The sequence below is a fragment of the Triticum dicoccoides genome, chromosome 7B (genome assembly GCF_002162155.2).
Source record: "Triticum dicoccoides isolate Atlit2015 ecotype Zavitan chromosome 7B, WEW_v2.0, whole genome shotgun sequence".
NCBI lineage: Eukaryota > Viridiplantae > Streptophyta > Magnoliopsida > Poales > Poaceae > Triticum > Triticum dicoccoides.
Window position 1 is genome coordinate 307,178,344 of NC_041393.1, and position 14,502 is coordinate 307,192,845.

The 14,502-nt window shown below is 45.7% G+C and overlaps 1 protein-coding gene across 2 annotated transcripts; it reads right to left on the minus strand.

The window, feature by feature from the left end:
- Positions 1-4,052: 4,052 nt before the first annotated feature.
- LOC119340252 (YTH domain-containing protein ECT1-like) lies at positions 4,053-8,524 on the minus strand. 2 transcript variants are annotated; one of them, XM_037612152.1, is made up of 9 exons: positions 8,243-8,524; positions 7,355-7,428; positions 7,099-7,273; positions 6,513-6,589; positions 6,144-6,426; positions 5,951-6,018; positions 5,305-5,790; positions 4,878-5,090; positions 4,053-4,802 (listed from the first exon to the last, which is right to left on the minus strand). In XM_037612152.1, the coding sequence occupies exons 1-9, from the start codon at positions 8,277-8,279 to the stop codon at positions 4,440-4,442; spliced, it is 1,776 nt and encodes a 591-aa protein (XP_037468049.1). In that variant the 5' UTR covers positions 8,280-8,524; the 3' UTR covers positions 4,053-4,439. The 2 variants fall into 2 exon arrangements, with proteins under 2 accessions (XP_037468049.1, XP_037468047.1); XM_037612150.1 differs by having other exon boundaries at positions 5,305-5,793; positions 8,243-8,523.
- Positions 8,525-14,502: the final 5,978 nt, after the last annotated feature.

A 14,502-nucleotide genomic window follows, 5' to 3' on the forward strand; every position in this document is an offset into this window, starting at 1 on the left:
CTAATGCGTTTGTGAGTGTACACAGGTCTATAAGTCTATGAGGAGTTTGATATTTACAGAGAAAGTCGACCCCTAAAAATAAAGTTCTTCAACTGAAGACTTTGATATTCTGAAGACTTTCTGAAGACTTTGAAAGTGAAGAAATTGGTGTGACCTTGAAGACTTGGTATTCATTTGTGGAACATGAAGCGTGAAGACTTTTGTTTTCGTAGTTTCATTTTCTCTTTCTTGAGTCATAGGAAACACCGTACTGTTAAAGGGGGTCGAGGAAATACTAAGGAAAAATTTCCATGTGATGCTCAACTCAAAATCCTACACCTACCAATCCCTTCGAGTGAAGCCTTTGGAAATCTCATACAGTTCAGTCACTTTCTTTAGTGATAGAGACGAAGTTCTTCTGGTCACTGATGAATTTGTTCTGACTGAGGAGTTAGGAATTCGTCAGTGCGAATTACCTACACAGTGAGGTACATGATAGCCCTGAGGAATTTGAGAGTCAAATTTCCGACCGTTGCTGTGCTGCGCGCCAGCTGTCCCAAAATATCTTATCCACCTAACGGTCATATCATTGAGGGGCATTTATGTCTTATCATGTCGGGCTGCTCCCTAGGCTATAAATAGCCGCCCCCTACAACCACTAGCTGGTTGGCTGCTCCGAGAGAACTTGACACTTGTCATTTAAGAGCAACCCATCCTCCGAGGACTTTGAGCGAAAATCATCGAGTGAGGAAAACCCAAAACCAAACCCCTACAAACCCAAAGTGATTGAGCATCACTGAAGAAATTGATCCTGCGTGGATCCGATGCTTGTTACCTTTGAAGACTGTGCTTCTTCCAGATGGTTAGGCGTCAAGGTCTAGAGCATCCAAGAGGAATTGTGGATCGCCGAGTGACCAAGTCTGTGAAGGTTTGGAAGTCGCCTGAAGACTTACCACGAGTGATTGGACAAGATCTGTGTGATCTTAGTTCAAGGAGAATACGGTGAGGACTGGGTGTCCTGAGCTGCGTGCTCAGCGACTGGGTGTCCGGAACTGTGTGTCCTCGAGTTTAAATACTCAGCCGCTCCAACCCGACGTACAACTGAGATAGCAGTTGGAACTGGTCTACCAAATCATTGTCTTCACCAACCTACTGGTTCTATTTCCTCAACCCTTTCATTTCCTCATTACTGTGTTGAGTGTTTGTTCATATCTGTGTTTGAAGACTTTGACTGAAGACTTTCTTAATTTCCTCAGCTCAATTTCTTCAGTCTGTTTGTCTTCATCTTGTGTTATCCTGTGATTACACTTTCTGTACTCTGTGCTAGTCTTCATTTCATCATGATGACCATGCTTGTATTCTGTTATGCTTACTTCTGAGTACTTATTCCACTGCTAATAGTTCTTCGCTAAGGAATTTCCTCACCGGCAAATTCCTCAGTGAAGAATTCATAAAAATCGCCTATTCACCCCCCCCCCCTCTAGTCGACATAACGCACTTTCATGGTTCTTGAATTATCATGTTGATCTCATCACTTTACTTAATTAATTTGTTGGGTTGTTAATGATTACTTTTAATAGGGATTGAGAGGGGGATTACCTTCTCAATGTTTTCAACAAACTTTGTAGTTAAATAAAATATATTCCTCTGCAAAAAATTGGCTTTTCGCAAAAACATTATAACCATAGAGCTTTTCCACTAGCCATATATGCATGTAGTGATAGCCATTATTCATCATTATCCTATTGTGTGAATTTGCCAGTACATTCAATGTACTGACCCTTTGTGGCTGCAACGTCTCATGTTGCAGGAATCTTACGACGAGTATGTGATACGTTAGGGTTATGATTTCTACACTCAACTTTGCCGTTGGTGTTGATGGGAATCCACAACCTTGTTGTTACTTCCGCTATATGGATTGAGGTAATAGTATTTGCGTTATTTTATACATGTGATTTACCTCTGTTATAAATCCTCGAGTACTGTGTGTGTCAACTTACCGATCCAGGGATGATAGTTAAGCACAGAGACTTGATCCATTCGGGTCGGGTCGCTACACCATTGGCTCACGCATCGCCCAGACGAAAACCCCGATACAAGTCACCCCCTTGAATCGATCTGGAATTATCCACTCGATCTCATCCATCCTCGCATCTATCGACAATTGCAATGTGTGTTGCACCAGAGTTTTGGTGCTTGGAAACCAGGAGCAGATCTCCTTGCACTTTTCTAGTAAGATAGCATCACCGGCACAAAACATCTCCAACGGTGTCATCATCGGCGACGGCGGCTACATGATTGGGGGTGTGGAGGGGGGTAGAGGTGGGTTGCTCGGGCTGCGGGGGGTGTGAAGAGAGAGAGAGAGAGAGAGAGAGAGAGAGAGAGAGATTTCGTCCCCCTTTTTAGACAAATGACCCAGCCGTCCACTAGCCACTCCCACCTGTCAGCATTTCAATGGTCCCACGTGTCAGTACCGGGTGAAGTAACAGTCAATGTCTTTGACCCGATAGCACGACACTGTTTGGCCTTTTGTAAGGTGGAGGAGAGTAGGGGGGTGAGCAACTTTAGATGGGTGGGGCAAAACTGAGCACAACTAAGGAAGGAGGGGCACAAAAATAGAAATCCCCTTTATTAAAGCATGTTTTCACTTGGAATTATTTTTGTAAATACAATATGGTGTGGTCTCGTAGTTATGATTTTGTATTCATGATACACAGAGTTGAATTATTTTGTTACTCCTGAATATGGATAAAGTACTTTAATTTGTTGAGGTTTCAAATGAGGTTGCAAGAATTAGAACGGAATTTGGATGTGGCTAACATAGCTTTTTTTGATGAAATTTTTATATTTAGTTATCTCAAGATATATTCGATGTCATATTTGTCTATTGAGACAAGGCAAGCAAGTTTACTACTATCTCCATCTGGAATTAGATGATGCTCCAACGGATGTTTCTAGACGTATTTCAATGCTAGATACATCTGTTTGAGCGCCAACTAATTCCCGAAGGAGGGAGTAGGAGCAAGAAAGTCGTTGATTTTGCAAAGAACAATTGTCACTGTAGGCTGCATTCAAAGCGGTTGTCCCATAGACAAGAAAGCATGCAAATCAGCAGTGCATGATTACAATTAGTTTCCAACGTAGCATGTCGGTCTGGTTATTTGGATTTTGGTTTTATGCACTCATGGACATGCTTTCCATTAGTTTCAATATAGCATGTCTCTGGTTATTTGGCTTTTGGTTTTATGCACTCTTGAATTGAACCAACCAATTTGCAGGGTGAGTATTTAATATTTCTACTTCTTGAATTCTACCTCATGAAAACTCTCAAGATAGAGGATAGTTGTGAGGTAAGATAAGGATTCTTGGTGCATCTCCCTCCTTTCCGGTTTATAAGGCTCAATTCAAAAATCTCACCAACTAAGGTAGATGGTGAGTGGTGGAATATTTTTTGTAGTTTGCAAAAGCACCTAATTAATGCTCTTGTTTTTCTCAAACAATTATGTTTATCAATGCATTAATTGCAATGCATGCATGCATAATGTACATGCATTGATCAATTTTCTCTCAATACTTGCATGCAATGATTTAATGAACCTTGAAATCTGAACATGTGATGGGAAACAACCAAATTAAGCCTTATAAAATGAGAAAACTAAAATTTTGAGATAAGCCCTATAAACCGGAAAGGAAGGAGTACTCATATTGAGAATGAAGCCATAGACAACATGGATCCTTGATGCTGCACAAGAACTTATTAGTGTATCATGACATACTGAGATAATTAGGCATCTTTACTCTATGCATATGATGCTAGATCGTGAATATATGGTTGCAATTAATCGAGATGTGTGTTGCATGTGCACGCTCACTATATTCTTTTGTATGAAACTGCAACTAAAATAAGCAATTAGAGAACAAATAATATTATCTCAAATACATGCTATGGCAAATATATTTTAGTACAGCCGTGTATGAAAATCTCATCTCGTACGGCTCAAGCAGCAACACAAAAATTTCAACGAATATTACGAAGCGGGCACAACAAGATTATAACGTAATGAGAATGAGAATACGGCTAAAACACTAGAAGGGAACATTTCACAACACGATGCAGGTACCACTAAAACTCGACAGCATTTATGACAGACGGGTAAACCAAAAGGAGATGAGAAGGCCACTAAAACTGAACAGCATTCAGGACACAACACAAGTAAAAACAAAGAGAAGAAAACAAGAAAGAACACGGAAGCAAGGATCCACGAACAAGAATTTTGGAACTATGATATTGAAACTATAACCTAAGTGGAGGCAAAACAAGGACTATGATGTTCACAACTGAAGCAGCAGCAGCCCACGACTGACTCGAATCGGCATCTTTTTCCCTTCTCAACTCCAGACGAGCATCAAATCATATGGATCCAACTGCTGCTCCAAACTAGTAAATGGCAGGAGATAAATCAACTGCTCTCCTCCACAGGACCTTTAGTTTTGTTTGTGCTGCTTTCTTCGGCCTTGACGGTAGCTGTCTGTGCATCATTCACTGAGATGGCACCATCAGCTGTCAGTTTGTTATCACTTTTCTCAATTTCTTTCAGCTGGACACTCCGAGAAAATGAGTCCGCGATATGAGTAACAGAGTTCCCTACAGCCTTAGCGTCTGTTGGCTTCAGGGACTCTGCGCTGCCAGGCTGCTGCTGACGTCTATTTTCCTTCAAGGCTTTCTCCCGTTGCTCATAGAAGTCGAAGTCCTCCACAATGCTTGTCTCAGCCTCATGATTCTTGAATATGCTTAGCATCTGGAGACCATACTCTAGCTTGACCTGCATGAGTTGTTCATTTGGTTAACATATCCTCTCCTTTTCAAGTATTCCCCATAAAAACTCAATTGTTATTACCTCCTGGGTGTCCCTGCTATTTGTTACAGGTTTGTTGTCATTATTCTCAAGAGTGATGTGCCGGAGTAGGGTGTTTGGGACATCCTTAATAATGTGCCACTTCACAGGAAACTGGCCACTCCACTTGTCTTGCTGCCAGTAATCAACACTTCTGTCGAAGTCAACAGGTCCAATCATCTCAGCAACACCACAGAACTGACCACTGCCATTAACCTATAAGCAGTTATGAATCAGAATAAATTTCACATCTCTAAAGACACAAACCATGTACTCCCTCTGTAAACTAATATAAGATGTTTCAGATCACTATCTAAAACGTCTTATATTAGTTTACAGAGGGAGTACATAGATCCAATGCACCATTCTCAGCCTCATCTTTACATCAACACAAACATATAAACTATAAAAAGAAAGGGCCTGGTCTTACCGAGAAGAACAAGAAAACACGGCAATGGTCTTCTTTCTGTTTGGCCGCACGATAAGCTGAATCCAGCTTTCTATTGCCACTAGCTGTGCTGGCCCAAACATTGTACTTAATGCTCCTATGTACATGGTCCTCCGTGTATGATTTAATTACAAAAAAAATCGCATCCTTGTACTCCGTGGCAAAATCAGGACAATTGTACAGTTCACTGTCAATAAGTTGAGTGGTTTTCTCGCTTTTGTCATCTACTAAAGAATTGTCTCTGTCTTGTTTCTTTGGTTTTGCAGCACGTGGGCCACGGTTTTGCTCATTCAGAAACTCCAATGCACCATTCTGGATATTGAATGGCATGCTCCCCCTTTGTTGACTGGAGTTGTAGTCGAAATTATTAAATCTACGACCAGCAGAACCCCAATTAGGAGTAGTGCCTCCATATTTACTAGCTTGTTGGCGTGCCTTGTAGGATCCAGAATTATACATTGATCCATGCTGCTGCAAATAACATGCATAGTCAGTACTGGACATTTCAGGGCACAGTAAGCTTAACAAATAACCAAAGTTGAGGTCCAATAATAACTGCTCCATTTTTACTGAACTGAACGTGTCCAGGGAAGCTTGTGCAAACAGTCCAAATTGCATGACAACATACCATTCCAGAAACCAATGGTGCATTCCCTTGCCCAAATAATCCCGGAGCACTGCTTGGTTGTGTTGCCGCTGTGGAAGAAACTCACAATTAGTTTGAAATGGCTCTGACCAATCTATCACAACAACACATATTGCTTCCAATCAATATACTTTTGCCTGGAATAATACCGGAGACTGAAAGGTACAGAACTAACCTCTGTTGTATGACTCAAATGGTTGGTGGTACACTGTTGTGGGTGAATAGAGAAGACCATCAGGAAGGAAGTACTCTTGCTGAAGCATAGGGTCTCCTTGAGACATTCCAGTACTAGAATTTGAGTATCCCATACTAAGAGAAGCCGGTGGCTGATAGTAAGGACTTGAGAAGGGGAAGTGGATAGGGGAATAGGACTGGCCCTCTCCAACAGTTGAAACAGGAGAATAAGCTCCATACGTCATTTGGGGGTTGTTCGCATACCCAGGAGATAGCATGATTGACTAGTTAACATTGTATAATTACATCAGCAAAAACACTTGGGAACATAAGTAAGAAAGTAAAACAAGTTCAACAGCCAGCTACTTACAGGTGACGCAGAATGGAGTCCTTCCATACTCACATAATAGGGATACTCTTCCCATTGCCCTGAAGGATTGATGTATCCTACAGATGATCCAAATAATATTCAAATTAAAAAAGCATTCCATGAAAAGGATATACCAAATAATCTACCATCTAACCTCGTAAGAATCAAGATATAACACTTCAATAGCACTTCATATTACCACCTCTGTAACTAAATATGAGACGTCTTATATTTAGTTACAGAGGTAGTGGTGAACAAAGAAGACCAGTGAAGCAAAAAAATCAATTGTATGAATAGTAAAAAACAAATATAGTGGGCAACAATGCAAACTTGACCCTTTATGCCCCGCTTGGATTAGCGTTTTCAATCGTATTCGGACGGTTTAGGATACACGCCCGGACTGGTGGTTTTGTTATATCTGTAATTTATATCTGTAGAATAAATACAGGTGTAGGAATTTACACCCATTCCAAGCAGGGCCTTAGTGTTCTGGGTATGTATTTTGCCCTCTGCAATGTGCAAATGATGCTTAGAATATGTATAAGTATCAGCATTATTAGTACACAGAAAATAATAGCAACCTAACCTCCAGAATAGACTGTCTGTGGCTGTGGTACATTCACATTGGGCTGGTAGACATAAGGCTGTTCTCCACCTTTTCCCAAAAAATTAGCCTTCTCATGTGCACCTTCTGGTGACTTTAAGGAGGTAGAGCCACGCGCATCAGTAGCACTTGTTTTCTCAGCTGTAATAGAAATAATCTGATGCAACAACAATCAACTATTGGTAATATTTCAATGTTTGCACAGAAGGGGAGAAAATAAACTGTACAGGCACATTACCTGCTCTTTGGTATTTACACTCTTGGAGGGGCTATTATCGACTACAATTTCTGATTGCAGAAAAATTGTGCAATCTACAAAAAGGAAGGTGCGTGCACACATAAGCTGAAAAGGGGGATTTCCAGAAAGTTTTGCCATGGTACATACTGAACTTGCATCGTATAAGCCAGAGAATTGTCCGACCAACATGCTAAAGCACTCTTTGATTCACAGGTATTTCACATGAGACAGATTGCTTAAGGAATTGAGAGGAAAAAACTGCAAACCTAAGACACATGCAAAAAAAGAGTGCTTGTACTTCTGAAGCAATTACCAGCAACCTCTTATCAAATTATTTACCATTGGTCACACCCATGTCCTTTGCTCAAGACACCCATGTGACTGTAAAATAGCTTTGTGATGCTCAGTGTATCAGTAGCAAAACTAATTAATTCAGTGAACCAGCTAACTCAAATTTCAGGCAGGCTTAAAAAGTACTTATGAGCCTTTACCACACATTATCTGTAAGCAACGAGTAGGGGCAATTGTCGAGCTAATACATCCTATAACATGTCGCTCATTTGCTATATCCGCAGCTGGCAAAAAAGCACTAATCTCCGGACCCCTGCACGGGGCACCGTGCAGACAGCAATTCAGCACAACCAAATTGTTATTGGAGGAATTCCACCCTTGCAGCGGTAGGTGCGTACCCCAAACGTGCTAATTCTCGGTAAACAAGCCACAATTACGCGCTCCGGTTTAGGGTTACAACCAACACCCTCGTAGCACCGCGAGGTCTGGAGCAGAAGAAGGCTCCAGAAAAACAGGAGTGTAAATTCGTCCTCAATCACTCCCGGCGAGGGAAGCACGGGGATGAATTGGAGCTACCAAAGCAAAGATAGGGCTTACCGACGAATCCGGACGGATCTCCTCCGCTCAACGCCATGTTCCGGCAGATTGGGCGAGGAGGAGGGAGACGAGCAGGAGAGAAAAGATGGGCTAGCCTAGCTACGTGCTCCGGCTGGAGGAGACACGGAGGCCGTCGGTGGTCGGCGAGGAGAGGTTTCCTTCCACCGTCGGGTTTGACGCTGGCGAGTACGCGAGACGAAGAGGAAGAGGTCCGGCCACGCTAATCATCGCGGGTTTTAAAAACCGGACATGTGCCGGCTTGTTCTGTCCACCCGCACAATCCCGGTCCGGCTTGTGAAAGTAAAACCTGCCTCGCAGGCTCCACTCATGTATATATACCAAACGAAAAATGTGAAAAGACTACTTATGCCCCCAATAAAGAAAAATGTTGGGCGTCACTTTTTTTTTCGTTGTAGTTCGTTGCAGTTGGGTGATGCCGGCGCATGATGGTGATGAGGGGTAGGGTTTCGATGTGGTTGCATGCAGTCACCGCGTCGGGGAAGGACACAACAGCTCATCTGCGATTTTTCGGTGTTGTGGTGGCAAGTGTCGCGGCGTAGGTCGAAAGATCATTACATGGGGCATTTGGCGGCTATGATATTTTTTTTCTTTATTGGGGGCAATTTCCTCTCAAATTTGTCGTGCTCCTCCTTTTGCTTGTGTCCATGTAGAATTTTTGCCATGTCTAGGGTGTGGGTGTTTGCAATTCTTGCCATGCCCCATTATGCAGCGTGGTTACTTTTGTCATTTTTAAGTGTGTGTTGTGTGTTACACCTGCGTTGCCATGATTTTGTGTTTGCTTTCATTGCAATTTTTGACATAGTCATTTTGGATGTGATATTTTGTCATGTTGTCATATATGTACTTGTTTGTTCAATGCAAAAATTTATATATCCTTTTCAGATGTGATTTATTTAATGGATTGTTTAATTTGTTGTCATGTCGTAATGAATGTAGTAGCTTTCAAGCCCGGTCCTGGGGCAGGGCGAGCGGGGTAGCCGCCCCGTGCCCCCAAAACTATCTCAGATACGTACATGTATTTATACTACTCTTAATTCTAATTCTAAAGGCCCGTGCGTATTAAAAATAAAATCTAGAACGAGGCCCAGGCTCATGTTGGTTGGTAGAGAGATGCTGGAGTGTACACACCAGGATGAATCGCCTTGCCCTAAAAACACCAAGAGGCATCGTCACATCCTCAATTCCTTTTTTTTTTGCGGGGCCGCATCCTCAATTCAACACCAGCGTTGTCGGGTAGGTATGTTTGCATGTTCGTCTTTCTTCGTCCTAGCGAGCAGCTACTTTACGTTTATGATTCTATACTTGTCCCGATTTGTCTGATTGTTTCTACTCTTTAATTTCTAGTTTCTCGATTGGTTCGCTGATACGTCTCTAACGTATCTATAATTTTTTATTATTTCATGCTGTTATATTATCAATGTTGGATGTTTTATATACATATACTAGCAACTTTATATCTTTTTCGGGACTAACCTATTGACATAGTGCCCAATGCAAGTTATTTTTTTCTTGTCTTTTACTTTGCAAAATATCAATGTCAAACGAAGTCCAAATGTGATGAGACTTTTTAAAGATTTTTTCTGCCCAGAAGACACCCAGAGAGCCAAAGGAGCACACGGGAGGAGACCTGTGGGGCCTACTAGGAACCAGGGCGTGCCAGGGGCCCCAGGCGCACCTTGGTGGGTAGTGGACCCACGGGCACCCTTTTGACCTACCTCCACCTCTATAAATACTCTAAAATTCCAAAAACCCTAGGGGAGACGAGGAAATACAATTTTCGCCGCCGCAAGTTCCAGAACCATGAGATCCTATCTAGAGGCCTTTTCCGGCACTCTGCCAGAGGGGGCAACGATCACGGAGGGGTTCTTCATCATCCTTGTTGCCCCTCCGATGATGCGTGAGTAGTTTACCACAGACCTACGGGGTCGTAGCTAATAGCTAGATGACTTCTTCTTTCTTTTTGATCTTCAATACAATGTTCTCTTCAATGTTCTTGCTGATCTATTTGATGTAACTCTTTTTTACAGTGTGTTTGTTAGGATCCAATGAATTGTGAATTTATGATTAGTTCTATCCATGAATATTATTTTATCTATGTTGAACTCTTTTATGCATGATTGTTATAGCCTCGTATTTGTTCTTTGAAATTTTTGTTTGGTTTGGCCAACTAGATTGATTTTTCTTGCCATGGGAAGAGGTCCATTGTGATGGGTTCGATCTTGCGATGCTCAATCTCAGCGACAGAAAGAAACATGACACGCATGTATTGTTTCTATTAAGGGTGACAAGATGGGGTTTATTCATACATGAGTTTTGTCGGGGATATACCCCGCGGTATGACTCGGCCGGAAGTATGACCCGGCCGGACTTGGCGCTTCACCGTGACCCGCCGAAGGACTGGCGACTCACGGGTTTGGCGGCTCACTGGTCAGGTGACTCACGAGCCTGGCGACTCACGGATGACCCCGACGGTGGGTCAGATAGAAGACTAGGCCCAAGGCCCAGAAGGTTGGCTGATGTTATGGTGGGACGGCTTAAGAGGAAAGGGATGACGAATATTTCCTTTACGCGGAAGCAAGACCCGGACTTGTATTCAACTTGTAAGAAAAGATAGACTAGCCCTAGTCCTACTCGGACTCCATATGTAACCCGCCCCTTCAACATATATAAGGAGGGGCAGGGCCCCCAAAGAGGGAGAGGCAAGCAACAAGAAACAATATCTAGGGCTAGACACAAGGAGGAGAGTCGGCTTACGGCGACTCCCTCATGATCATAATGAGACCTAGCCACAAATAGCATGTAGGGTTATTACCGGATGATGTTTCCCGGGGCCCGAAGCTGTCTAAATCCTCGTCTTGTGTGTTGCGTCTCTCGATTCCGCTCAACCCCTTCAAGCTATCACATAGATGCGTTGGCCTCGCGACGAAGTCCTTACATTAGGACATCTGCCGTGACAATTCCACGACAGTTGGCGCCCACCGTGGGGCTCGCGCACGGTGGTGTTGAGTTCTTGAAGGGATCTCATCTAGGGATCGACGAGCTCGAGATTTCGTCGGATAAGGAAGATCCGGCAAGTTGGCGTTTTTTGATCAGGAACGTGATTAGCTTTGGAGCTAACAGATACGAGATTAATCAGAAAAGAAAGATTTTAGGGTTTTGTGTGCGCCACCCCGCTCGTGGCTCGGCGACTCGCCGGATCCAAAGACCGATCAATATCTGTTGTTGTGCACCGCAAGTCGGAAAGTAGCCGACCAATCCAATTACGCTGCCATGTACCTTTTGTTCGTTAAAGTCTTGAGGCGACAGCGATGCAGCAATTCACCAGGAGATTTGATAGATCATTGTTGCTACTAATTGCGCGAAGGGGACCTGAGACGATCTGTTACGTCATTGCAAGTAGTACTGTAGTACTGCAAGTAGTACGCAAGTAGTACCTGGCTTTTAAAGAATCCAGAGATGATTTCCAACTGGGCTTGATGTGTCGATCTGCTATCCGAAGGACGCTGCTATTGTTTTCCTGTGTTCGCGGCTGTTGCTACCCCAGGGAAAAAATATACAACGACCCAGATACGGATACGGCGACGACCCGGATTCGCTGACGCCAAACCGTAGCAGCCTCAAGTCACTGAGTTGCCGCCTCTCCGATTCTCCACCCTCGCCTGGAAGACGCCGCCTCCTGGAGTTGCCCCTGTCAAGCCAAATCGCTTCTGTCGGGGATATACCCCGCGGTATGACCCGGCCGGAAGTATGACCTGGCTGGACTTGGCGCTTCACCGATGACCCGCCGGAGGACTGACGACTCACGGGTCCGGCGGCTCACTGGTGTGACGACTCACGAGCCTGAAGACTCATGGGTGACCCGTCGGGTGCTTCAGATGGACGACAAGGCCCAAGGCCCAGTATGTCGGTTCAATAAAGGTGGGCCGGCTTAAGAGGAAAGGGATGACGAATATCTCCTTTACAAGGAAACAAGACCCGGACTTGTATTCAACTTGTAAGAGAAGATAGACTAGTCTTAGTCCTACTAGGACTCCACATGTAACCCGCCCCTCTAACTTATATAAGGAGGGGCAGGGCTCCCCAAAGAGGGGCAAGCAACAAGAAACAATATCTAGGGCTAGACACAACTAGAGGAGAGCCGACTTACGACGACTCCCTCATGATCATAATGAGACCTAGCCACAAACAGCATGTAGGGTTATTACCGGATGATGTTTCCTGGGGCCCGAAGCTGTCTAAATCCTCGTCTTGTGTGTTGCGTCTCTCGATTCCGTCCAACCCCTTCAAGCTACCAGATAGATGCGTTGGCCTTGTGACTAAGTCCTGACACTAAGGACATCTGCCGTGACAATTCCACGACAGTTGGCGCCCACCTTGGGGCTTGCGCACGGTGGTGTTTAGTTTTTTAAGGGATCTTTTTCAGGGATCGAGAAGTTCGCAATTTTTTGGATAAAGAAGAGCTGATTGGAGAGATCTACATCAACTTCGAGTTCATTGGTCCAGATTCATAGTCGCTGAGGTTTAAGCTTCATAAAAATTGAGATTGCGATCTATTTACTGCCGCAAGCCGCCAAGTCAACAGTGACGGTCAACCAGAAATCAATCGAAGCCAATGCGACTGTTTACTTTACACGGCGAGTTGCCGACCACCTCCAAAGCTACCTGGCCTTACTATAAAATCGCTCCGATGCGAGCGGCCACGTTGCGCCTCGCTTCCAACGCCTTCGCATAGTCGTGGCCGTAAAACAATTTGTTTCCAATTCGGCGACGCATCTGTTAAAATCACAGCGCCTCCCGGTTTTGATTTACTGCTGCCACCGCCGAGTCTACCAACGCTTGGTTCGAGAAAAGTGCTCAACACCTGCACGAGATAGATGGAGAAAATCAACCATCTGAAAGATCCAATCAATACAGCTCGATTTGGAAATTCTACGACCATAACCCGGAGAAGGACACGGACTCCGCAATCACCCCTGCCCCGAGTCGTCGCATGTGGCTGTGCTGAGCCGCCCCGGTGCGAGCGGTTCGACCCGGTCTGTGTGGACCCGCCCGTTGTTGTCAGCTGCGAGGTTGGCTTGCTCAGTCGCTCCTCCGTCTGCTGAGCTGCTGCTACCGTAGCCTACACCTCAAGCCGGCTGCTGCCAAGGCGCCTCAACTAACGCTGCTGCCTTCACCGGCCCGGCCTTCGCGTGAGCCGCCCTCCGCTGCAGTCTCACCTCGCCTCTGATCCGAGTCGCCCCTGCAGCCTTGCGTTAAAACCGCCCCTGCCGGCTGTCTCCTCTGACCCGGTGCAGCCTCGTCCTGAGAGCCGGCCACGACTGATGTCAGCCGAGCACCTCAGCTTGCCCCTCTGACCCGCCGTCCAGTGCAGTTGCCAAGTGTAACGCCCCGGATTCATTGCGCCAGGTGTCTGCCAGTTATTCGCCATCGTTGCCATGTCATTTGCTTGCGTGTTGCATTTTATCATGTCATCATGTGCATTTCATTTTGCATACGTGTTCGTCTCATGCATCCGAGCCTTTTCCCCGTTGTCCGTTTTGTAATCCGGCGCTCATATGCTCTCCGGCGTTCCCCTTTTCGTCTCCTGTTGTGAGTGGTTGTTAAACTTTCTTGGAATGGCCCGAGTCTTGCCAAGCAGCCTTGGTATACCACCGGTAGACCGCCTGTCAAGTTTCGTGCCATTTGGAGTTCGTTTGGTACTCCAACGGTTAACCGGGTAACCGTAAAGCCCCTTTCTCTTTGCAGCCCAACACCCTTCCAAACTGGCCCAAAACCCATCTAACTCCCCTCCATGCTCTCGGTCGTTCGATCACGATCGCGTGGCCGAAAACCGCACTCCATTTGGAGTCTCCTAGCTCCCTCTACCTATATAAACACCTCCCCTCCGAAATTCGCGGTGCAACCCTAGCCTCTCTCCCTCTCCGCCACCGGACAAGTCCGGACCGCGCCGGACATGTCCGCGCCGCCGCTCCTCGCCCAGTCGCGCGACACGTGTCCCGGCGCGCCCCCCTCCGCTGTAGGCCCGCCAGGCCCGCGGGGAGCCCGCCCCGGGCCCGCCTCCCGCGCCCCGCGCCCCGCTGCCCGTGCGCTGCCGCCGGCGACGTGGTCCTCCGCCGCCTCCGCGCCTTGCCTCGCCTGCGCGCCTCCGGCGCCGAGCCGCCGCCGCCTGCCTTCCCGCCCGGTCGCCGTCGCCTCCCATCCCCGTCGCCCGGGCGGAGCGCCGCCGCCGCCCGCGCCCG